This window comes from Oncorhynchus gorbuscha, linkage group LG15, assembly GCF_021184085.1.
Source record: "Oncorhynchus gorbuscha isolate QuinsamMale2020 ecotype Even-year linkage group LG15, OgorEven_v1.0, whole genome shotgun sequence".
NCBI classification, from domain to species: domain Eukaryota; kingdom Metazoa; phylum Chordata; class Actinopteri; order Salmoniformes; family Salmonidae; genus Oncorhynchus; species Oncorhynchus gorbuscha.
Window position 1 is genome coordinate 61639051 of NC_060187.1, and position 24677 is coordinate 61663727.

The 24677-nt window shown below is 42.1% G+C and overlaps 5 protein-coding genes across 5 annotated transcripts in view; 4 read left to right on the forward strand and 1 right to left on the reverse strand.

Moving 5' to 3' along the window:
* The window catches only part of LOC123997657, a 69306-nt gene that overhangs the window by 43094 nt on the left and 1535 nt on the right, over nucleotides 1-24677 (reverse strand). The gene's annotated exons all lie outside the window — the stretch shown is intronic.
* LOC123997661 (RING finger protein 225-like) lies at nucleotides 632-2996 on the forward strand. The gene is made up of 2 exons (XM_046302117.1): nucleotides 632-807; nucleotides 1407-2996. Exon 2 carries the CDS (start codon nucleotides 1513-1515, stop codon nucleotides 2449-2451), a length of 939 nt encoding a protein of 312 aa, XP_046158073.1. The 5' UTR covers nucleotides 632-807; nucleotides 1407-1512; the 3' UTR covers nucleotides 2452-2996.
* Nucleotides 7629-10614, forward strand: LOC123997660 (alpha-1,3-mannosyl-glycoprotein 2-beta-N-acetylglucosaminyltransferase-like). The gene is made up of 3 exons (XM_046302116.1): nucleotides 7629-7849; nucleotides 8190-9115; nucleotides 9262-10614. Exons 2-3 carry the CDS (start codon nucleotides 8501-8503, stop codon nucleotides 9958-9960), a joined length of 1314 nt encoding a protein of 437 aa, XP_046158072.1. The 5' UTR covers nucleotides 7629-7849; nucleotides 8190-8500; the 3' UTR covers nucleotides 9961-10614.
* LOC123997659 (SH3 domain-binding protein 5-like) lies at nucleotides 11904-20233 on the forward strand. Its single transcript, XM_046302115.1, has 6 exons — nucleotides 11904-12627; nucleotides 12817-12879; nucleotides 13098-13226; nucleotides 13446-13610; nucleotides 14142-14315; nucleotides 18126-20233. Exons 1-6 carry the CDS (start codon nucleotides 12373-12375, stop codon nucleotides 18684-18686), a joined length of 1347 nt encoding a protein of 448 aa, XP_046158071.1. The 5' UTR covers nucleotides 11904-12372; the 3' UTR covers nucleotides 18687-20233.
* LOC123997656 (gamma-aminobutyric acid type B receptor subunit 1-like) overlaps nucleotides 20869-24677 on the forward strand; it is a 51271-nt gene continuing 47462 nt past the window's right edge. The window contains exons 1-2 of the mRNA XM_046302109.1: nucleotides 20869-21215; nucleotides 24468-24554. Coding sequence (XP_046158065.1) covers nucleotides 24476-24554 — 79 coding nt within the window. The 5' untranslated portion in view covers nucleotides 20869-21215; nucleotides 24468-24475. The remainder of the gene's footprint in view (nucleotides 21216-24467; nucleotides 24555-24677) is intronic.

Consider the following 24677-nt stretch of genomic DNA (forward strand, 5'->3'; position numbering starts at 1 on the left):
AAGCTTTAGTCTGATGCCACAAAAACACTTTAGGTATGACAAGTACGCATCATGACATGAGCTGCAGTGCAGTGGACAGTTAGGTGCACTGCTTCAAGAGTCGAGTGGAGTTTTCCGTGCCGCCGAACACTTCCCCGACCCCACAGCAGACAAGGAAACGAACACATTCCACATTGTGGTCTGTAGAATGTCAAAACGTTCATTTGGAATGGGGGATTTAAAGTAAGATGATAAACAACTGTAGTGGCCATTGGAGATAAATGAGCATTAAGGACATGTTAATACAGTTTATGCAAATATTGACGTGTCGTGAAAACCTCAAATGTTTACACACACAGACATGGAAAACACTATCTGGCAGCGGTACCCAGACTACCCACATTACAGTTCTACAGGTTCCAGAAACTATGTACAAATACACACAATGAGATACAAAAACATCATGCAATAACAGTATTGATTTTACCCTCACATTCCAGAGATGCACACAAACTTGAGGCAGTGGTTTAAATGCCAAATAAACTGGTACGACTGGTCAGACGAGAGGGAGTGAGAGGTTGCAGATGGAAAAGGGAGGGATGAGGGAGGAATATAAAGAGGTAATACCGTACACAGATTTACAGATCGAGAGAGAAGGGAAAGGAGAGACAGCTAAGAGAAGAGGGGGAAAACTAGAGGAGTAAGGTCCACTTGGCATGTTATTGTCTCAATGGAGATGCAAGGGACTCACTGAATGGGATTTTCTCCACTGGAAAAGTACTCTATGAAGGACCATCTCTGACAGACTGGTACATGCTACCGCCACAGGTAAGTAAGTGTTCATGATCATGATGAACTTGTCATTGTGAGAACTCAATGTACCATACTCTCCCATACTCTTTCTTAGCACTATTTGCTAATAGTTTGCAATGTTGTTGATGACTGTTACAACTAATGCAACTTTTGTTGAGTAACTGATACAAAATCCCATAGTGACTTCCTCTACTAGATAGTGTGTTAAAGTATGTGAATTTAGCATTTCAGTAGCTCAGCATTTTCAGCTCTACTGTTCAGAACACCAAGACTGTTTGAACATGTTCCTGGTCAAGTGGTAAGTTCAAATGTCATTTACATTTGACACAGTCGTACAGACCATTGGCTATGTCTTGTTTGTCAATGGCTCATCCATATGCACAAACGACATGGCTTGTGTAAATTGAATTCTAGTCAATAGATTGTATGGCAAGTAATGAGTTACAGTATATTCATAGACTAAACTATATTTCCCTGTCTTTACCTATTTGAGCTAGACAAGAGGTACTTTTTGTTGCGTCCTTGCTAGAAATGCACTCCCTATGCTCTTTATGTTGCCTGAACTAAATTAGCTCTGTGACAAACCAATTGCCTTATCTCACATTCCCTCACAGCTCCTCTGGAGAGACGTGAAAAACCAGAACTTCCTGTCACTCTCCATCGTGACTGAAGCCATCACAGCTACGTCTATCACAGCACCTCTGCATATCTCTGTCCACCATGAGTGACGACAGGGAAAGACAGGGTGCCGATGGAGGCTGCGGGGCCAAACAGCCGCCCAACGTCAAACCCAAACCTGACAGCAAAGACAGCATCAAGAAGGAGAAAAAGGACAAATCCACCAAGGTGCGTAGGTCCATGAGCACTGACTCAGAGAGAGGAGGGGGATCTGGGAGAAGGAGGGAGCGAAAGAGAGACAAAGGCTTGAGGAGAGAGCGTGGTAGAAGCGAGGAGAACAGGAGGCAAGACAGGGATGGAGATGACAGCAACCGGAAGGAGTCTGACCCCCAGGAAAATGACATGGAGGACACTGAGTGCGTGGTTTGCTTCTGCGAATACAACAACGTCTTTAAAACCCCCAAGCTGCTCTCCTGCGGGCACACCTTCTGTCTGGAGTGCCTGGCCCGGATCAACGTGAACTCCTTAGAGCTCAAGTCTCTTTCCTGCCCTGTGTGTCGAGAGCTCACCAAGCTGCCCCATGGCCGCAACCTGCCCCAGTTGGGCAACAACCAGGACATCTTCCGCAAACTCCCTCCAGAGATGCAGAGGGCGTTGTCCGTGCGCTTCAAGCGCAGCAAGGGCAAGCTGGTCCTCAAGAAGCCCCCTCCTGGTACTACTAGCCTGGCCAAGTCCAGCCTCACACTGCCCACTCTCAAGAAGCAGGACCGACAGGCCTCCAGCGACCTCCAGCTGGGCACCATGGACCAGGGCCTCGCCACTGTCGTGGATGTGGGTCGCCCCCCTAGCAGGGTCAGAGGTCGCCTGCGCAGGATGTTCCGCTCGGACCAGTGCTACTACACCGTGATGGCGTCCATCATCACCATCGCCGTGGCGCTGATGCTGATGGGCGTCCTGGCCTTCATGGTCATGCCCAATGAGGTCCTCCACAACGGCATCAAACCGCAGCAGGGGAATTCCAGCCAACCACAGGCCGGTTAACCAGGGGGTCAAATACCCTGAGGAGAAGAGGGGATGGTGGTGGGATGAATGGAAGTAAGACCAGAGGAGATAATCACTCTGATGTTTTGAGAGGACAAAGATTGTCAGTGACCCTAGTATCTGCCGTTTCATTTTCTTTACTAATACTCAGTTACGAGGAAAATGTGAATGAACTGAAAAGAAAGGTGACCCTGAAAGCACTAGAGCACACTCAACTGGGGTCAATACATAACAAGGACCATGTTGTTTATGAAGGACTGATGCACTACTAATGGGAAAAGTGTATCAAGAGTTATTTTTTATCCACCATTTTGTCTTCCTTCCTGCAGTATACACATCATGAACAAGGAACATTTACCCAAATGTGAACGGGACAGCTATTGCAGTGAAGTGAGAGTGGACAATGGATGTTGTCTGGGGAAATGTAATTCATTAAAAAGTTGTGTATTATGTAATTGCACTGAAGTCTGTCATGGAGAATTATTTGATTACACAGAGCATTATCTTATTCTTTACATCGCGAAGTAAAAATGTTCCGCTCATGATTTTGTTTTACATTCGTTGATGTCTAACTAATGTGTGTTTACGTACAAAATATGAATATACATACGGAGTTCAAATAAGAATAATATATTTGTTAAAAAAAATAGATAAAAAAATAACAATGGGATAGGTCTCTCTTGCCATAGCAGAGGTATCCTACCACCCTGAAAAGAACGATTACATTTCCAATAGGCCCAGTGCCATGTTACATGCCGTTGCCTTACAGTAAAACCAAATGTGCTGATTTGATTTCTGATAAGATCTTTGTCTGGCGTAACGTTCCATGACATGTGCACCTTGGTTCCACCTTCCTCTTTTAGTCCCATTAGAGAATCATTTTCTTTTCTTTAATATACTATTTCCTGACAGGTTCAGTGTGTGTGCGTGTGTGGGTGTGTGTGTACTGTTTTAACATTTTACTGAAAGCTATGAGTATACAAAACATTAAAAACACCTGCTCTTCCATGGCATAGACTGACCAGGTGAATACAGGTGAAATCTATGATCCCTTATTGATGTCACTTGTTAAATCCACTTCAATCAGTTTCGATAAGTGGAGGAGACCGGTTAAAAGATTTTTAAGCCTTGAGACAATTGAGACATGTATTGTGTATGTGTGCCATTCAGAGGGGGAATGGGCAAGACGAAAGATGTAAGTGCCTTTGAACAGGGTATGGTAGTAGGTGCCAGGCACACGGTTTGTGTCAAGAACTCCAATGCTGCTGGGTTTTTCACACTCAACAGTTTCCTGTGTATATCAAGAAGGGTCCACCACCCAATGGACATCCAGCCAACTTGACACAACTTTGGGAAGCATTGATGTCAACATGGGCCAGCATCCCTGTGGAACACTTTCAACACCTTGTAGAGTCCATGCCCTTACGAATTTAGACTGTTTTGAGGGCAAAAGGGGATATCAGGAAGGTGTTCCTAATGTTTGGTATACTCAGTGTATGTATCAGTGAAACAGTGTCACTAATCTGGCTATGCTAGTATGTCTTTGCCTTTTTTACAAGCATGTGTTTCAACCACTGTTCACCAGTCCAACCTATATTTAATGTTATGTTCTTATGGTAAATTCATCATGGTAAGTAATTATTACGGTAAACATATTCATTATAAGGTTCCCACTTTATAGTTCTATTCAGTGATGCAAAAGCAAGTAATTATATGCACATACTGAAGGCAGGTACATTGTAATTACATAGCATTTGATGTCTCCCTCTCTCTCTGTGTGTGTGTGTGTGTGTGTGTGTGTGTGTGTGTGTGTGTGTGTGTGTGTGTGTGTGTGTGTGTGTGTGTGTGTGTGTGTGTGTGTGTGTGTGTGTGTGTGTGTGTGTGTGTGTTTATAGGAGGGACATACAATAGGGCCAACTATTTCAGATTCGCGGTGTTTACATCTTCCCAGAAAGATAACACAACAATCCTTATTCATGTATTTTCAAATCTTTGACATTATGTAAGCCAGGCATAATGCTATAGGTGTTGTAAATTGTGACTTTATATAAATTGTCCATAGGCCATTCTATTCTAATCAATTTAAACCCATTTTATGCAATCTATTTCAACTTTGTGCAGGGACCAAACCTCGTTCGCCATTCCTCTCAAAAAAGTTTGTAGCCTATGGACATTTACCCACCCTCGTTGACAAAGTATACTCACGACCCCGGGCTTGCCAGAGCTTCTGCTTGGGTAAACCAGACCCCGGTCCAGAAAGACCCTTGACGCAAATTGGATATTGGCCTAACATTGTGAGTGGTCGCGTTGAATAACTATGTCATCAAACATGGATATGTTTTCCTCTTGAATTACAGTGCTTGCATAAGTTAATGGTAGATGTGTGACTGAATAGAATTAACATTGCGGACAGTCACCACTAGAATATCGGCAACGATGGCTTCTACCCCTTCTGCTTCTGCTTTGTCCGCTGTTCTACGGTGTCGTGGGAAGATCCTAGCCAGGAATCAAGCAAACAAGAAGCGGCCTGCCACCTCGGGATACAATCTCGGATTGGCTTGCGGAGCGGTATGCGACTCCGTGCGGCCAAAACGAACTCCCTCAATATGGAAGTCATTTTTTCAAGAACGACTTGAGTTTGGAAATTGAGTGTTTTTGGAATATAACCCTGAGTCGAACACCAAGACGAGAGATTATGAGTCGGTAAATTATACTTGTCAAGCAAAGATTTCGGAGCCAAGAATTTGTGCGCCAGTGGTCCCGTGCTCCTTGAATATGCCAAATGCCCAAAATGAAAAATTACCCAAATGTGAAAGAATTTTAAAATGACGTAAAAAATTGGGACAAAATTTTAGAAACCTCCCCTGCCGTTTTGAATGTGACCATAACTTGGCACAATAAGGAAATAGAGGAAAATATGATCCCTGCTTTTATAATAATAATAATAATATATGCCATTTAGCAGACGCTTTTATCCAAAGCGACTTACAGTCATGTGTGCATACATTTTATCCTAAATGGTTGGTCTACTCTGAAGAACAGATGCATATTTTTCACCATATATGTGTCTGAAATAATGCAGGTGAAAGTGTGTTCTGCAGGTCCAGGCCAAGTGATGTAGGTGAAGCTGCCATGGAAGGACAGACCACGATCAGAGGAAAAAGCACCTCTGTCAAAAGTATTGCTAAACAGGTGAGTGAAGAACATTGAGATTTCATAATTATGCCTCTGCCATAGCTTACTGTGCCTGAACCAATGAAAAGTGGTGTGCTATACCCAATGTAAACCATACCCCAATGGAATGACAAATATGTCCAAAACAATGGGCTTCACAATGTAGCCTATTTTTGTTCGGTTTTGCAGGGTGAGTCATTGAATGGACAAAGTGGAAGTCCATTTGTTTAACAGCCTTTGATTGACACCAATCTCCTGAACAATGGACCTCAGAGGGCAGTGCACACCCATACAGACACACACACACACACACACAACAAATATGCATAGGCGATTCTCCCAGGCCCCAGGGCGGAATGTCCAATATGAAAACACACTGTAGTGTACCTGCTGTTTTAATATTTTCAAAGCCCTTTATATGGGACTTCCAGAAAGGCGATGAACTGTGAGCACCTGACTTTGAGACACGCAGGACGATGACATGTTTTCTTATCAGTTGACAAGTCACTCAGTTGTTTTGACAATCGCTTTGCTGTATGAAAGCCAACGATCTCTGTTAGCTCTGATGATTATTAGAAATAAACAAAACATCTGACAGATTTGTTTCAATATTGTTCAGGAAATAATTATGCTATGAACTCCATCAAATCAATCTAACCCTCTTTTGATTTATCCTGATACTCTATATTGTTTGTAGTCTTGTATTGGTCCTCAGGTTGCAGTGTATGTACACTGAGTGTACAAAATCTTAGGAACAACTTCCTAATATTGAGTTGCAACCCCTTTTGCCCTCAGAACAGCCTCAATTAGTCGGGGCACGGACTACAAGGTGTCAAAGGTGTTCCACATGGATGCGGGTCCATGTTGACTCCAATGATTCTCACAGTTGACTGGTTGTCCTTTGGGTGGTGGACCATTCTTGATACACACGATACACACGGGAAACTGTTGAGCGTGAAAAACCCAGCAGCATTGCAGTTCTTAACACACTCAAACCGGTGTGCCTGGCACCTACTACCATACCCAGTTCAAAGGCACTTAAATATTTTGTCTTGCCCATTCACCCTCTGAATGGCACACATACACAATCCATGTCTGAATTGTCTCAAGGCTTAAACATCCTTCCCCTTCATCTACACTGATTGAAGTGGATTTAACAAGTGATATCAATAAGGGATCCTAGATTTGACCTGTATTCACCTGCTCAGTCTATGTCATGGAAAGACCAGGTTTTCCTAATGTTTTGTACACTCAGTGTATAATTTCACACCTTATGAAATACAACATGTTCCATGTATTGTCACGGACACAAAGGTGTTAGGAATCTATTATCACATGACTAAAGGTGCAAATAAATGGGTGTGTGATAGACTATATAAGCCTATCCTGTTGCATAACTATGCCAGGTTGCCTTACAAGAATGAGATCTAAGTCCATTGACAACTTTCTTCTTTTGATTCTAGACAGGTGTCAACTGTGATTGTATAGTAACATTATATGTATCTTTATTGGCCTGAAGCCACATTTAGCCTTTTTGATGAATAACCAAGAATAATGGTATATTTTGTTATCTAGAATGTAATAGCCTATGCACGTTTAGATGATCCTGAAATGTATGATAATCGATTGCATGTTGTTTCCATTAGTTACTGAAATGGTAAGTAGGCATATGACCAATAAAGGCCTACAGCCCTTGTGGTGAATGCAATATTTTTGCATTTGTAAACACGAAAAACTCCTGTAAAAATAAAGGATTATTTTTTACCATGTAAGACACTCATGAATTATGAAAATATCTGGACTATATATATTTTGGGGAAAATAAATTAACATTAAGAACACGATAAAAAAAACCTTGCTCCAAAATATATGTATCTAAAATAGGCTTAAGACTAGTACACAGTGTGATACAGTTTGATGATTATGAATTATACTGTATTCGGTCAGTTCTATTTGGTACAGTTGGATACATTCTCAAGGTGACGGTTAAGGCGGGGCTTCCGGTAAAAATGTGCTATCCGGAAGTCTGCAGTCTTGTGAAAACATATGGCAAGAAATGAAGTTGATTTGATAACAAACACAAACAAAATCAAAGTGTGACATCGATACATTATTTCCCCTTCACTTGCTTTATTGATCCTGCATACTGTCATCGAAGAGTTTAGTGAAACGAAGGAAGAAATGGCTGCAGAGACCGAATGTGTTCTACGTTAGGAAGCTGGAGGTAAGTGCTAATTTCTGGGAACGAAATGTTCTGTCTAACATTAGCTTCCAAAGCAATTCGGTCGAAAGATTACCTAGTTCCAATATAGTTTTTAAACAATGGATGGATTACTCAGAAAATAAAGTAAGTCTCGCATTCCGGGGGTGCGTGACGAGAGCTAGCTACAGGTGAAAAAAAATCAATTAGCCTAAGACTATCACCTTCCTAATATGGCTTTCCCTCCAACTATCTACAGTGGGCCTATAATTCATAGTTTTATACTCTATTAATGTAAGTGAAAGTGACTTTGTTAAATGACTAGCTCTTGAACCCTGTGCTTTATCTATATCCATCATTTCAGATTGACATGGAAGGTATGAACTGAAGAACAGCACTTTCATCCCCTAACCAGCTCACCCACCTCCTGTCCAAGATGAATCCAGCTCTCCCTCAATTTTTCCCTCATACCTTATACATCTTCCTTGTCTTTTTTTGACTCTGGCTCTACCTCATTCTATTTACTTGCTTATGTGTTCATTACTTTACTATAATATTATTTCAACTAAGTTACCGCTCCACATGTCCTTTTTGCGTTCTGCATTCCTTTAGTGCAACTTGTTTTTTACAAACCCAGTCCTACAAACTTCCTTTCCCTCCTAAGTTGTTTGGGCCATGCTCCGTAAGAGAGGTTCTGCTATTCTCTGTGGTGTTTTTCTCTTTGTCGCCTGGAATGCCATCGTGGTCCTCTATCTGTGGGGCCGATCCCTGTCTGGTCGAGAGGAGAGGGATATGGATGGAGGACGGGGGGCTGATTTGGCTGGGGATGTGATCCACATGGCAGAAGCCTTTGAGGCAGAGCTTGAAATGCAGAGAAAAATCCTGCTTCAGATACAGGGTCATCGGTCACTATGGGAACAACCCAATGAGAATGGTGCCAGCAGAATTGGCCCCCCTCAAGTGGTCATTCCCATCTTGGTTATAGCCTGTAACAGGGTTACTGTCAAACGCTGCCTGGACAAACTCCTAGAGTACCGCCCCTCAGCTGAACTCTACCCAATTATAGTCAGCCAGGACTGTGGGCATGCAGAGACTGCACAGGTGATTGGTTCTTATGGCAGTCAGGTAACTCACCTGAAACAACCAGACCTGTCAGATATTGCCGTGAGACCAGAACACAAGAAGTTCCAGGGCTACTACAAAATCTCTAGGCACTATCGCTGGGCTCTCAACCAGGTGTTCAACTCTCTTTCACATTCCTCTGTTGTTATTGTGGAAGATGATTTGGAGGTAATAACTTTCTCTACTCTGACATGAAATATGTACTGAATGTGATAAAGTGAAATGTTAAATCCACTTGTTTTATGCTCATCATTGTTTACATCCTCTAGTTGCCAGTTGAACAAAAAAAACATTGTTTTTCATTCTCTCACTAGGTGGCACCAGACTTCTTTGAGTACTTCAGATCCCTTCACCCAATCCTGAAATCTGACCTGTCTCTGTGGTGTGTGTCTGCCTGGAATGACAATGGCCGAGACGGCTACGTCGACCCTGGTAAAGCAGACCTCCTGTACAGGACAGACTTCTTCCCTGGGCTGGGTTGGATGATGCTCAAGGAACTCTGGGTAGAGCTGGAGCCCAAGTGGCCTGGTGCATTCTGGGACGACTGGATGCGTCAGCCAGATCAGCGCAGAGATCGAGCCTGTATTCGACCCGAAATATCCCGAACTTTAACCTTTGGGCGGAAAGGTGTGAGCCTAGGCCAATTTTATGACAAATACCTACGCTACATTAAACTGAATAGTGAATTTGTGCCTTTTACCAAGTTGGATCTGGCTTACTTGAAGGAGGAGAAATACAAGGAGATCTTTGAGAAGCAGGTTTACAGTGCGCATTTGGTCAAATATGAAGAGGTCCAACGGGGACAGTTAAAAGGAGCGGGTCCATTTTGTCTGCACTACTCAAGTAAAGATGGTTTCAAAGTGTTGGCCAAAAACCTGGGCGTGATGGAGGACCTGAAGTCAGGGGTCCCACGGACAGGGTATCGGGGAGTAGTCAGTTTCCTGTCAAGGGGAAGGAGAATCTTTCTGGCACCCCCTCCGGGATGGAGCAAATATGACCCAACCTGGAGTTGATAACAAACACAATGGACTGAAGAGGAAAGGACTCTACGTTACATCTAGTACTATGGCAACAGAAGTGAGACCAATGAATGCCAGATGTGGACCTTTGGCTTTAAGCTATAGTGAGACCGTTATGACAGATGCCTATCCTTTGTCTTCCATTTCTGATGTTTGATGTTCTCCCCATACTTCTCAGGTTTTTTCATACACTCAAATGAATATATTTTTTGCAATGTGGGGTTGGGATAGTAGGGTAGGTAGAGATATGTCATTATTTTCAGAGATTTCTTTTTTTATATACTCTAATCATGCACATGAAATTCAATGCAACATCCACTCTGATTATTCTCAATCTTGTATGCAATTTCTGGGAGCCTATCTGTTACTAATTTATGTCAGATGAAAAATATCTGTGATGTGTTCAATAATGGTGGTGGTCAACTTGTGATTTGTCCTAAAGTATAATTGCTTCACAATATTTAGTTAATCTTTTGGAGAACTTTTTTTGTTTGTCATGTTTTGACTATTTTAACCTGGTTATTATAGTGCTTAATGTTTTTCCCAAAGAGATGGCTACTGAAGTATGTATTTATTTAAATGCAAGACACACATCAAATGCTGTATGTTATGTAATTTTGGGAATTAAATTCTACCAATCACCTCTGATGTTTGCCATTTGTTTCTGCCTAGGTTTCTTTGCCATTTGTTTCGGCCTAGGTTTCTTTGCCATTTGTTTCTGCCTAGGTTTCTTTGCCATTTGTTTCTGCCTAGGTTTCTTTGCCATTTGTTTCTGCCTAGGTTTCTTTGCCATTTGTTTCGGCCTAGGTTTCTTTGCCATTTGTTTCGGCCTAGGTTTCTTTGCCATTTGTTTCGGCCTAGGTTTCTTTGCCATTTGTTTCGGCCTAGGTTTCTTTGCCATTTGTTTCGGCCTAGGTTTCTTTGCCATTTGTTTCGGCCTAGGTTTCTTTGCCATTTGTTTCTGCCTAGGTTTCTTTGCCATTTGTTTCTGCCTAGGTTTCTTTGCCATTTGTTTCTGCCTAGGTTTCTTTGCCATTTGTTTCGGCCTAGGTTTCTTTGCCATTTGTTTCGGCCTAGGTTTCTTTGCCATATTAATATACTGTATATACACACATTAAGGACACCTGCTTTTTCCATGACAGACTGACCATTTCGGTACAACCGCAATAACATCTGCTAAATATGTGCATGTGACCAATAACATTTAATTTGAAACCAGGTGAAAGCTATAATCCCATTCAGCTTGTGAATGGGCAAGACAAAAGTTAAGTGCCTTTGAACGGGGTATGGTGGCAGGTACACCGGTTTGTGTAAAGAACTGCAACGCTGCTGGCTTTTTCATGCTCAACAGTTTCCTGTGTGTATCATGAATGGTCCACCACCCAAAGGACATCCAGCCAACCTGACAACTGTGGGAAGGAGGGGTGAAACTCAATATTAGGAAAGTGTTCCGTATACTCGGTGTATATATTTTTCAAATGAATGATCTCCACCTCACATAAGGCAACTAAATACTGAACAATTTAAACAATTGCCCCACCCTTCCCCCAAAACACGTAAATATTTTACTATAAATTGTGCCTTCCTGTATTATACTTGTTAATTATATTCTACTTAGCCATTTACTTTATGGTCGTATTATTTCTTATTGTGCATTGTCGAGAAGGAACCTGCATGTAAGCATTTCGTTGGATGGGGCATACCATGTGTATCCCGTACATATGTCTAATGGTTTAACATTTAAAATGAATTAATTACTTAATTTGTTATTACGATAGAAATTGACTTACAAACAAAATGTTAACAGACTGCCTGGGCAGGTTGGAGACTTCTGAAAGCCAAGTCTGGCTACGGAACCCTTATGAGTTCAAACCTAAGATGAGGCATGGCTACGGAACCAATAAGAGTTCAAACCAAAGGACGAGGGAAGCGTTCTCTATTTACCTTTTGTTTTGCTAGCTAAGAACAGAGCCGAGGTTAGCTAGCAAGCAAACGGTGGAGGAAGAGATGGAGAGACTACTGGTGATGAAAAAACACTATTTGTTGTCAATTAGATGTAATTTCAATGTCCATTATTTGCAGTCAATTTATGTTTAAATAATATTTTGTTTTCATGCAACTTTCATGTAGCTTTATAGAGCTAGCTACTGTACTGGTAGTATCGTCACGTCGTTAGTCTCCTGTGTTGTGGCTAAACGAGCGGGATTGAATGATACACTAGAAACGCCAGAGATAGTCGGGCTTTGCTGTCTCTCAAACTAGTTTCCCCCCTATGATTCATAATCAAATTCTCACACATACAAAACGCAGTAGTAACTGGCTAGAACACATAGCTAGTTGGCTAAAAAGAGAAGCAACGTTACCGTTATTTGGCTAGCTAACGTTAGCTTGCTAACTGGGCCTGGAATGGAGCCAGGTGATTTGCGTGTGAACCCAGCCGGCTCCGGAGACCCCGAAGTGGGCGAATTGAGGGAAGAGACGCCTGGTGCGGATGCTGAGGTGAAGGGCGGGGAACCAAATGACAAGGAAATTAATGGAGATACAGCTGAAACGGTGCTAAAAGAGAAAGACAACTGCGAGGGAGAAGAGTGTACAGAGAAAGAGAAGAACGAAGGTGAACTACACAGCCCATATGAAGAGGAATTGGATCCCAGAATTCAGGTGGCGAAAAATTGACCGAACCCTTTTATAATACATTTTAATCTCAATGGGATTTCCTGGTCTATAAGACGTAGCTAACGGTTTACAAAATTAGTTGCATGCATGATATTAACTGATTGTGTTGTTACAAACCAACTAATCAAAGTATCTGCTTCCTTCTGTGCTCCCTCATATATTTTCTGTTTCCAGGAGGAGTTGGAACACCTCAACGAGGCCAGTGTAAAAATCAACCAACTAGAACTGCACTTGGATGTAAGTGGATATCATCACTTCTTCCATGATAAATCTGGCCCCATACATCGACCCTTTCCGTACTGATCAGTTTTTTTTCCAAAGAATCAATCGTCAGTTCATTTTCAATTCCCATAATATGCTGTAAACCCATTGTTAATCTGGAAAATATGCTTTAAATGATCAGAAATGCCCATTACAATGAAATCTGATTAGGAATTCCTTTTTTATATGTGTAGGATGCCAGATCGGGTTATAGGAAGATCCTCACAGACTCAGCCAGAAAACTGAACGCCCACAGCTCCCAGCTTGGTACCTGCATCGAGAAGGCCAGGCCCTACTATGAGGCTCGTCGACTTGCCAAGGAGGTACTGTTGTACATGCGCTGTGGTATTTGCAACAACAAATTTCAAGAGTTCTTTATCACTGAATCAAAATATGGGACTCGGTGCAGTATTTGCCATTCACCTGCTCGTCCCACTTTTCTCAAATCTCAACAACAGTTTGATTGTTTGTCCCACGTGGTTGGTTGCTGTGCAACTGCATGCACTATTCTCTCAGTATCTGATTGGCTGTCCCTCTCACAGGCTCAACAGGAGACCCAGAAGGCGGCGCTGAGCTATGAGCGGGCCGTCTCCATGCACACGGCTGCCAGGGAGATGGTGTACGTGGCAGAGCAGGGCCTCATGGCTGACGGCAGGAACACCCTGGACCCCACCTGGCAGGAGATGCTCAACCATGCTACCTCTAAGGTAACAGGGGAAATCCCAGATACCGCTATAACTGCATCAATACAACATAAAATGCTAAATATGTTAATCAGTTAGTATGTGAGCGAGTTGATATGGTATTCATTTAATCAGTATTTCCCTTACAATCCCCACCCCACCGCCAAGTAGCTATGTTCCCCCATGACTAAAACTGGTTTAAAATTAGTTTGGCAGTTAGCCTTGTTTGGCAGGATATTGGTCAACTATGCTACCTCCAAGGCAACATGGGAAACCGCAACTACCAGTGTAAGCAGTATTCCAGGTTATGTGTTGCATTCTATATCATTCCATCAAACGTCATCAATGTGTAGGCTATTTGAGGTGGCTGATATGGAATACATTGAATCAGTATTTTCCTTACCATTCCCCACCCCCTGGGTACTGTAGTTATTTTCTCCTATGCCTAAACTCTATTTTTAATTGGATTGCTCTCAATTAGTTAGGCAGTATATTTTGTTAGGATACTGATTGTTGTGTTTTCCCGTCTTAACATTTTGTATGGTTGTGTGCAAGGTGAACGAGGCAGAGGAGGAGCGCCTACGCAGCGAACGGGAGCACATGCGTGTCACCCACTCTTGTCAGACGGCAGAGGCTCGAGTCCAGACCCTGCAGAAATCTCTCAAGAGGGCCATCGTTAAGTCCAAACCTTACTTCGAGCTCAAGGCCCAGTTCAACTACATACTTGAGGTACATAGATATATAATATACAGTGCATTTGGAAAGTATTCAGACCCCTTGACTTTTTACACATTTTGTTACATTACTTCCGTTTTCTAAAATGGATTAAATGAATTAATTCTACACACAATACCCCATAATGACAAAGTGAAAACAGGTTTTTAGACATTTTTGTACATTTGATAAAAAACAGAAGTAGGCACACACCTGTCTATAAAGTGGGCTCCAACATTACTGGTACCCCTGACTGGCACTGCACAAACAATACATAATAAAATATAAACAATATAAATATAGAGAGAATCTCGAAATACTGGACTTTATTAATGTTTCAATGGAACCCACCAAAATCATTTGATTTTTAATTAAATCAATGTCCTCCAAATCAAGGTTTCACAATTAATGGCACCCTTAAAGATTATTGTAAATAACATCTACCAAAATTTAAACCAGGAATTAAATTCCACTTATTTAAGGTGATCAAAGTCTTAAGGAACTGTATTGAGCTATTACATCACTTCCTGTTTCACTAGGGAATAAAAATGAGGTAACACGCATGCAATATCCCTTTGTCATCCAACACCATGAAGGAAACAAATGAACTGGCAGTACAAAGGAGACAGATGGTCGTGGACCTTTGTAAATCTGGTAATGGCTACAAGAATATCCACAAATGATTGAATATACCACTGAGCACTGTCAGGGAAATTATGCAAAAAATGCAAAAGATATGGAACAGTTGAAAACCTCACGGGTAGTGGACGCAAATGCATTTTGCCCCCCAGCATAGGGAGGAGGATGGTGAGCGAAGCAACAAAATCCCCAAGAATCACTGAAAGAATTGCAGGCCTTGGTGGCGTCTTGGGGTCACTAGGTTTCAAAAAGCACCATCCGACGCCACCTCCACAGGCTCTTTGGAAGGTTTGCCAGAGGAAAGCCCTTTCTGACCCCAAGACACAGATGCAAGTGCTTGGAGTTTGCCAAACGTCATTTAAATTATGTCTGGAAGAAGGTACTCTGGTCAGATGAGACCAAAATTGAACGTTTTGGTCCGATACAGCATTGGCATGTTTGGCGTTGAAACAGAGATGCATACAAGGAGAGACACCTCATACCCACGGTGAAATATGGTGGTGGGTCAGTGATGTTTTGGGGCTGTTTTAATTCCAGAGGTCCAGGGGCACTGGTTAAGATGAATGGCATAATGAATTCCACCAAGTATCAGGCAATTTTGGCTGACAATCTGGTTGCCTCTGCCAGAAGGCAGTAGGTGGACTTTCCAACAAGACAATGACCCAAAACATACCTCAAGATCACAGAAATGGTTCTGTGACTACAAAATCAATGTTCTGCCATGGCCATCTGTCGCCGGACCACAATCCAATCAAAAACCTGTGGGCTGAGTTGAAGCTGAGATAAGCTCAAACCTAAGAATGTGAAGGATCTTGAAAGGATCTGGTCCAAAATCCCTCCAAATGTGTTCCTTAACCTTGTCAAACATTACAAATTGACTCCATGCTGTTACCCTTGCCAGAGGTATGTTGCACTAAGTACTAAATGAGGAGTGACAATAATTATGAAACCTTGATCTTGATTACATTTATTTACTATTAGTATTAAATAATTGTATGATTTTGGTTAGTTCCATTGAAACATTAATAAAGTACAGTATGGCCTCCCAGGTGGCGCAGTGGTTAAGGGTGCAGTTATGCAGCGCCAGCTGTGCCACCAGAGACTCTGGGTTCGCGCCCAGGCTCTGTCGTATCCGGATGCGACCAGGAGATCAACAATTAGCATAGCGTCGTCTGGGTTAGGGAGGGTTTGGCCGGTAGGGATATCCTTGTCTCATCGCGCACCAGGGGCTCCTGTGGCGGGCCGGGCGCAGTGCACGCTAACCAAGGTTGCCAGGTGCACCGTGTTTCCTCCGACACATTGGTGCGGCTAGCTTCCGGGTTGGATGTGCGCTGTGTTAAGAAGCAGTGTGGCTTGGTTGGGTTGTGTATCGGAGGACGCATGACTTTCAACCTTCATCTCTCCCGAGCCCGTACGGGAGTTGTAGCGATGAGACAAGATCGTAGCTACTAACAATTGGATACCATGAAATTGGGGGTAAAATAAAATAAAAAATAAACTACAGTATTTCTCAAGTTGGTGTTTTGAGATTATATCTAATTATTTTAAAGCATTGTTTGTTTATTTTAAAGTATTGCCAGTCAGGCGTGCCAGTAATTTTGGAGCCCAATGTATAAGGTCCAGCAGTTGACAGTGCATGTCTGAGCAAAAACCAAGCCGTGAGGTCAAAGGAATTGTCCATAGAGCTCTGAGAAAGGATTGTGTCGAGGCACAGATCTGGGGAAGGGTACCAAAAAATGTCTGCAGCATTGAAGGTCCCCAAGAACATAGTGGCCTCCATCATTCTTAAATGGAAGAAGTTTGGAACCACCAAGACTCTTCCTAGAGCTGGCTGCCTGGCCAAACTGAGCAATCGGTGGTGAAGGGCCTGGGTCAGGGAGGTGACCAAGAACCTTATGGTCACTCTGACAGAGCTCCAGAGTTGCTCTGTGGAGATGGGAGAACCTTCCACGAGGACAACCATCTCTGCAACACTCCACCAATCAGGCCTTTATGGTAGAGTGGCCAGACGGAACCCACTCCTCAGTATAAGTCACTTGACAGCAAACTTGGAGTTTGCCAAAAGTTACCTAAAGGACTCTCGTTCCATGAGAAACTCGATTGTCTGGTCTGATGAAACCACCAAGATTGAACTCGTCACGCTTGGCATTCAAGCCAAAGTCTGGAGGAAACCTGGCACAATCCCTACGGTTTAAGCATGGTAGTAGCAGCATCATGCTGTGGGGTTTGTTTTTCAGGTGCAGGGACTGGGAGACTAGTCAGGATCAAGAGTAAGAGGAACAGAGCCAAGTACAGAGAGATCCTTGATGAAAACCTACTCCAGAGCGCTCAGGACCTCCGACTGGGGCGAAGGTTCTCCTTCCGACAGGACAATGACCCTAAGCACACAGCCAAGACAACGCAGGAGTGGCTTCGGGACAAGTCTGAATGTCCTTGAGTGGCCCAGCCAGAGCCGGGACTTGAACCCAATTGAACATCTATGTAGAGACCTGAAAATAGCTGTGCATTGACGCTCCCCATCCAACCTGACCGAGCTTGAGAGGATCTGCAGAGAAGAATGGGAGAAACTCCCCAAATACAGGTGTGCCAAGCTTGTAGCATCATACCCAAGAAGACTCAAGGCTGTAAACGCTGCAAAAAGTGCTTCAATGTACTGAGTAAAGGGTCTGAATACTTGTGTGTAGATTGAGGGTGGGAAATATATATGATCCATTTTAGAATAAGGCAGTAACAAAACAAAATGTGGAAAAAGTCAAGGGCTCTGAATACTTACCGAATGCACTGTATATGATGTATAACAGTGAAGGCTGCTGAGGGGAGGACAGCTCATAATTATGTCTGGAACGGAGGAAATGGAATGGCATCAAACACATGGAAACCATGTGTTTGGTATATTTGATACCATTCCACCTGTTTCCACTCCAGGCACTACCACTAGCCCATCCTCCCCAATTAAGGTGCCACCAACCACCTGTGATATTTAATATATATTGCAGTTAATATATATGTAATTTCAAGCTGTTATTGTAAGAAAAGCAGGGAAATGGTTGATACAGCGCTGTCATGTCCGTCCATGATCGCTCCTGTTGGTTATTGTTTCCTCTTTGGCCTCAAACCAAGGAGGAAGAAATATTGTATGTTGCTCTGTCTTTTCTCTCCATCATATTGGGTTTTCTGTGACTTCAGGAGCACAAAACCAAAGTGATGCAGCTGGAGGAGCATGTGACCAAAGTGAAAAATCGCTACTCTGTCGCCCTGCACAACCTGGAGCAAATCAGCGAGGCCATCCATGCTCAGCGGGGGCGGGACCAAACCGATAGTGGACAAACAATGGCCTGTGGTGGGCGGAGTCCCCCTATTGGGGCTGAGTCGGACAGTGTGGTGTGTGGTGACGAGGGCGGGGCATGTGGAGGAGGGGCAATGGAGACTGATAGGGTGAACAGAAGCGGTGTGGTGGATAAGAAAATTGGGCTGGTGGAGAAATACAGGGAGAGCGGGGGAGAGAGGCCCGAGACGCATGGAGAGAGAGCAGGGTCAGATTCCCTCTCTGTCTTCAGTCTGCAGACCATCGCTTCTGACCTGGAGAAATGCGATTCCATCGAACACCTCGGAGAATTTAGCGATGTGGGCAGTCTGCCTGGGGAGGATGGAGAGAATGAGAGAGGAGGAGGAAGGGAAAGAAGGGAAGGGCAAATGCAGCGCCAACAGCAGTTCCTGAAGCAACATCACAGGAGCTTCAGCTTGTGAGAGCTGTCCTTATCGTTTATAGTTTATCAATTGAAAACAAGTGTCCGGTCGAGCTAGCTCATTATCCTGGCAAAAGACCAAAATATAAAATATGACAAATCAGATCTGCTGTATCTAAAGTAACACATTTTAAACAGGGGGGTATGATATTCAGTAGTCGCAAAGCACAGGTACGTTGACAAGACCTGAAAATATAAGGAGCCTGACAGGTTTTGCATCATATTACAACACTACTGAAACTCCTAGACTGTACATGCCTCTGAGATTAGCTGCTTTACTTCCTTTATTCTGGCAATAACGAAACCTTAGACACGTATGTCCTAGTGCATGAAGGAACAATCAAAGTAAGAGACTACAATAAACATGACAACTGGGAGCCCTATTCAATCTAAACGGTAGTAACTGAATTTCTGGTGTAAGATAAAATCAATGTTTTTTTGCAACAAAAAAGTAAGTGTGAATTCATATTGTTTATTTTAGGACAAATGTAAACGCGTATTGTAAAAAGTGCAAGAACAATTCGTTTTTTTGTACATATTCTGAAAACCTGGTTTCAGGGTTCAAATCAATAGGACCCCAAAACAAACTAGAGAGTTAAACTCCATTCTGACAACTTGCTTGATGACAGAAAGCACTCCATACTATTTATTTAGAGTTTTATTATATGTGTACTAGTATTCAGGTCTAACTAAACATTTTTATAAATTGTTCATAAAATATTACGCTGGCATAATATTATGTTTTACTTGTTTCAATTTTAAGCCCATAATTTTAAGATCCTTTGTTTTTGTATTTTTTTTAAATAAAATAATTTCCCAATATATTGTTTCTTTAGAGCCTCCTGGGTCGTAAACTGAAATGTGCCTTGTCCTTGACACAGTACTACGCAAACAAAGACAGCATAGCACTGGCTGCAATAACACACTGTTCAGATCTGTGTATACAGTATTAAACTGTGGTCAACAGTTGAGAAATACTCCCATGAAGGACATGCTTTTGACCATATGTTTAATTTGAAATGTGAATCATCTGTGAGTCATCCTAACTCTGTTTTGCCTGGACTTGTGATATTTATTTTATTAATTTGAATATGTTGTCTGTGTACTGCTTTGGCAAAGTGAAGGGTACAAGGAATGTAGTCAATGGATTAAATGTAAGTTTGTGTATAATTAAACCATTTATAGAGAAAATAATGAAATGTACAGATTTATTTGAATGTCTTTGTATAGTTATTTTAAAGGGAGCTTATTTAATGCTGGTTATCTGCTGTATTCCTGAATCGACCTCAGTCTCTGTCCCGCTCTTTACATACTTCCAATATATCTATCTCTTCCCCTCATTCTCTCAGCCATAGAAATAGAATGACTAGCAATTGTATTTCTATGCTTTCAACCCTTCAATTATTGTCCATTTGATGTCTTCCTCTTTATTTATTCATTAAGTGGTGCAGTAGTGTGATGTCACCCAGCTATATAGTACAGTTCACCGTTGTTATTTACATGTATGCAATATCAAACAGATAAAAAATAAAATAAGAGGAATCTTGACTTTTTGCCATTTTAAGACCCAATATGTTGTATTTTGCAATCTGTCTTCTACTTCAACACTACATAAGGATGAAGATGTGATACTAAATTTCAGATTTAGAAGAAGAGGAGAATATGGGGTTTGCAGAAAAAGCGAGAGAGTTGGAAGGAGACAGGAAAAGAGGAGTTATTTTATCCCCCTGCTTCAATTATTCAACAGGATATAAATATGAAGGAGACTGTGTGCTCTCAGGAATAGATGTCTGGAGAAGAGGAGGGAGAGGGGTACCAAATCCTGTATTATAAGAACATCTCTGGTGTTACTAACGCTGAAAATAGAGGTTCAATGTTGTAGAAACTATGTATGCCTGCTTTATTGACATAGGATCTGAAGGCTTAATACTGGCTTAATAAAGTGCATGTATTGGGAATCTTCCATATTTCTTATTGCGTATAAATACTTAACCGATTAGGATAACTCCATAACGTTTATCATAAATGTAAAACTCTTCGATTTGCTAAGATCACGATTTGCTGGTGTGGCCCAATACGTAAACATGCATCTTTGAAAAGGAGATGTGTGCGTGAGAAAATGACTTTACGCACGGTAGGCCTACCTACGTACGTCTCTATCATGACGTCGTGAATTAGCTGGAGATTGTAGGGAGAGCAAAAGGGAGGGAGTGTGAGGATTCGGTGTTTCGTCGTACATGGGGAAGCGATTGTACATAGTGCGTGTATTTATATGTACATTTTTCGTTTCTGACTTCTCACCATACGAAATTAAGTAGATGGCAATAGACTGATTAATACGGTTGTTTTTGACATTCAATGTATACGCTATGCACGGGGACCGGGTTGCCATTTATAGCCATACAAACATAGCCATACAATACGTTGCAAAGAAGCACATTTGACCAAATAATTCGACATTTGGGTGATCTCAAACGAGTCGCAACCGATGGACATACGGTCATCTTGACTGAGCGCGTCGAAAGTATTTGTAAGTACACATTATTACATGCTACAATATCTTACTCAGTATGCAACTTAAACAATGGTGTATAATTCTAATGAATCAAGATTGCATAAATGTGGCTGTTTGTATTATATTTGTATTCAGATGACTGTTCTACTCTAGCCTTTGGTAATTGTATTCTCGTAAATGACAGGTTTCGCCAAGCAGCAACGACTTTACATTGTTTTTTATTATCGTAGCATAATATAACACACAGTCCCACCTATTAATGACGTTAGTTTATCTTTAGATTTATTGCGCACGTTTTCAGTGAATGTATTTATGCTATGGGAATGAACGGCAACCTAGAATTGACCTGAAATCCGAACTTCTCAAATCTGAATTCTGCAAACGGATATAGGGCTGGCCTTCTTCCATAGGCCGTCAAGGATTCCCGGCCGTGTCAACACGGACCAGCAACTACCGGTAGCCTACTGTTGGTGGCACCTTAAGAGCTACCCTCATTAAAGCGTTTGTAGGCAATATCAGTCCAGTGCACGTGTTTGGATGTTTAAATCCACCTGCGCACCATTGTAAACATATGTCTATTTTTGCATTGCTTTAGCATTTCTCTAATAGCATGTCAGATGTGGCTTGCTTAATAAATAAACTACATCTCTTGGATGGAATGTTGTGTCGCCGTTTTGGTCTCTGGCTTAGATAAATCTCTGTGATGCCGTGGGTGCTGCTGTCCATGGTCCTGAAATATGTTTCTCTATGCTCGTCCCAGTTGGAATCTTTTGTTCAGATACATCCGCTGTCCATGGTGTAGAAATGATTCTTTCTGCACCTAAAGATATAGAGCAGCTTGTTGATTTAATATAGGCCACTGATATTACCATAATATTTATTAAACTGGCTAGCTTGATACATTTTAATCTGTCTGATCCATACCTCGCTCACAGTTTGCTTTTATGTATCTCAGTGTGTGAGGAGTGTCTCCCACTGTGTTGTCCCTCTCTAGCTCGCTCCTTGCTCTCTCTCTCTCTGTCTCACACATGCTTCTCGTTGCATTACCCACTTTCTCTCTCTCTCCCGTGTTTGTCTCTTCCTGCATGCTCTTGTTAGTGCTCTAAAAATACACCATAATGCAAATGAAGTATCCAACAGTGTCTGTCTTCCTTCACTACCCTTCCCTTCCTTCCCACCATCTGTCTCATGGTGGAGCTTTGTTACACACTGTCCTCTCTCTATCTCTCCCTCTTTTCGTGTGACAACATGATGAAGTTGCATTCATTATTCAGCATTTCAAATGAGTGGCTATATTTAGGTGTATTTATACTTTAATACACACTCTTATGGCTGCTGTGTTGTCTGTGTTAGCACTGAAAGCACACTGTTGGACTGAATGAGCCATCTTAACCTATCCCACTCCACTGTGGGAGGAGCTCATGAAATCTGTACATTATGTGCAGGGTTATGGCAGAGTGAGTTCTGCTCTCATACTATCTCTCTATAGCGCATGGAGCCAGCACATATTAGTAACAACTAACACACTGGTCTTTAGCGGCAGGAGCACGACTCACTGAACTGTGTAGGTGAGGTTTTTGTTCTAGATGAATAGTGTACATATGAAGGTTGGTGTATGTTGTTGTTTGGGCAGTTGTTTAGATGATAATCTGGGTTGTCCTTGTCAATGGTTATGAATTACATTACCTGTCAAAAGTTAACATCTACTCATTCAAGGGTTTTTCTTTATTTGTACTATTTTCTACATTGTAGAATAATAGTGAAGACATCAAAACTATGAAGAAACACATATGGATGTAGTAACCAAAAAAAGTGTCAAACAAATCAAAATATTTGAGATTCTTCAAAGTAGCCACCCTTTGCCTTGATGACAGCTTTAAACAGTCTTGGCATTCTCTCAACCTGGTTCATGAGGTAGTCACCTGGAATGCATTTCAATTAACAGGTGTGCCTTCTTAAAAGTTAATTTGTGGAATTTCTTTCTTAATGCGTTTGAGCCAATCCGTTGTGTTGTGACAAGGTAGGGGAGGAGTATACAGACGATAGCCCTATTTGGTAAAATACCTAGTCCATATTATAGCAAAAACAGCACAAATAAGCAAAGACAACCGACAGTCCATCATTACTTTAAGACATGAAGGTCAGTCAATACGGAAAATGTCAAGAACTTTTGAAGTTTCTTCAAGTGCAGTCCCAAAAACCATCAAGCACTATGATGAAACTGGCTCTCATGAGGACTGCCACCGGAATAGAAGACCCAGAGTTACCTCCACTGCAGAGGATAGGTTCATTAGAGTTACCAGCCTCAGAAATTGCAGCCCAGGTAAATGCTTCACAGAGTGTAAGTAACAGATCTCAACATCCACTGTTCACAGGAGACTGCGTGTATCAGGCCTTCATGGTTGAATTGCTGCAAAGAAACCACTACTAAAGGACACCAATAAGAAGAAGATACTTGTTTGGGCCAAGCAATTCGAGCAATGGACATTAGACTGGTGGAAATTTGTCCTTTGGTCTGGAGTCCAAATGTAAGATTTTTGGTTCCATTTGCCTCGTCTTTGTAAGACGCAGTGTGGGTGAACAGATGATCACCACATGTATTTCCAACCATAAAGCATGGACGAGGAGGTGTTATGGTGTGGGGGTGTTTTGCTGGTGACACTGTGATTTGTTTAGAATTCAAAGCACACTTTTCCAGCATGGCTACCACAGCATTCTGCAGCAAAACACCACCCCATCTGGTTTGGACTTAGTGGGACTATAATTTATTTTTCAACAAGACAATGACCCAACACACCGCCAGCCCGTGTAAGGACTATTTTACCAAGAGGGAGAGTGATGCATCAGATGACTTGGCCTCCACAATTCCCTGACCTCAACCAAATTGAGATGGTTTGGGATGAGTCGGACTGCAGAGTGAAGGAAATCAGCCAACAAGTGCTCAGCATATGTGGGAACTCCTTCAAGACGGTTGGAAAAGCATTCCACGTGAAGCTGGTTGAGACAATGCCAAGAGTGTGTGAAGCTGTCATCAAGGTAAAGAAAAGCAGTTGAATGAGTAAGTGTTCTAAAAAAAAAAATCACCAGTAGTGTATGTGTTTGACTGTCCCATTATGAATGTTGGTATCTCCAATAAACTTGAGGTTTTTGTTACGATATAATGACTGTACTTCTGTATAGAGTCTGTTGACTTCCCTCTGTCTCTACCTTTCATTTTCTTATTTAATCCTTTAGTTTTTTTTTCTCTCTCTCTCTCTCTCTCCCCAGATCCAGTAATGGCACAGCTATTGTTTCTTATAATTCTGTATGCTCTGCCATCTCTTGTTGTGGCCATACATAATTCAACAACTGGAGGTAATTATGGTGTTTGTGTGTGTACATGTGTGTGCAAAGTGTGTTTGTGTAAGTGTGTTAGCAGTTAGAAATACTGTAGAGATTGCAAAATGACCTAAATGGAGCATCATCACAATGTTGCTG

Bases quoted from the DNA above. Each gene is read 5' to 3' on its own strand.
- LOC123997660 (XM_046302116.1), top strand. From the start codon at position 8,501: ATGCTCCGTAAGAGAGGTTCTGCTATTCTCTGTGGTGTTTTTCTCTTT. The intron at 9,116-9,261 runs GTAATAACTTTC...TTCTCTCACTAG, and splicing joins TTGTGGAAGATGATTTGGAG to GTGGCACCAGACTTCTTTGA.
- LOC123997661 (XM_046302117.1), top strand. From the start codon at position 1,513: ATGAGTGACGACAGGGAAAGACAGGGTGCCGATGGAGGCTGCGGGGCC.
- LOC123997659 (XM_046302115.1), top strand. From the start codon at position 12,373: ATGGAGCCAGGTGATTTGCGTGTGAACCCAGCCGGCTCCGGAGACCCC. The intron at 12,628-12,816 runs GTGGCGAAAAAT...TTCTGTTTCCAG, and splicing joins AATTGGATCCCAGAATTCAG to GAGGAGTTGGAACACCTCAA. The intron at 12,880-13,097 runs GTAAGTGGATAT...TTATATGTGTAG, and splicing joins AACTAGAACTGCACTTGGAT to GATGCCAGATCGGGTTATAG.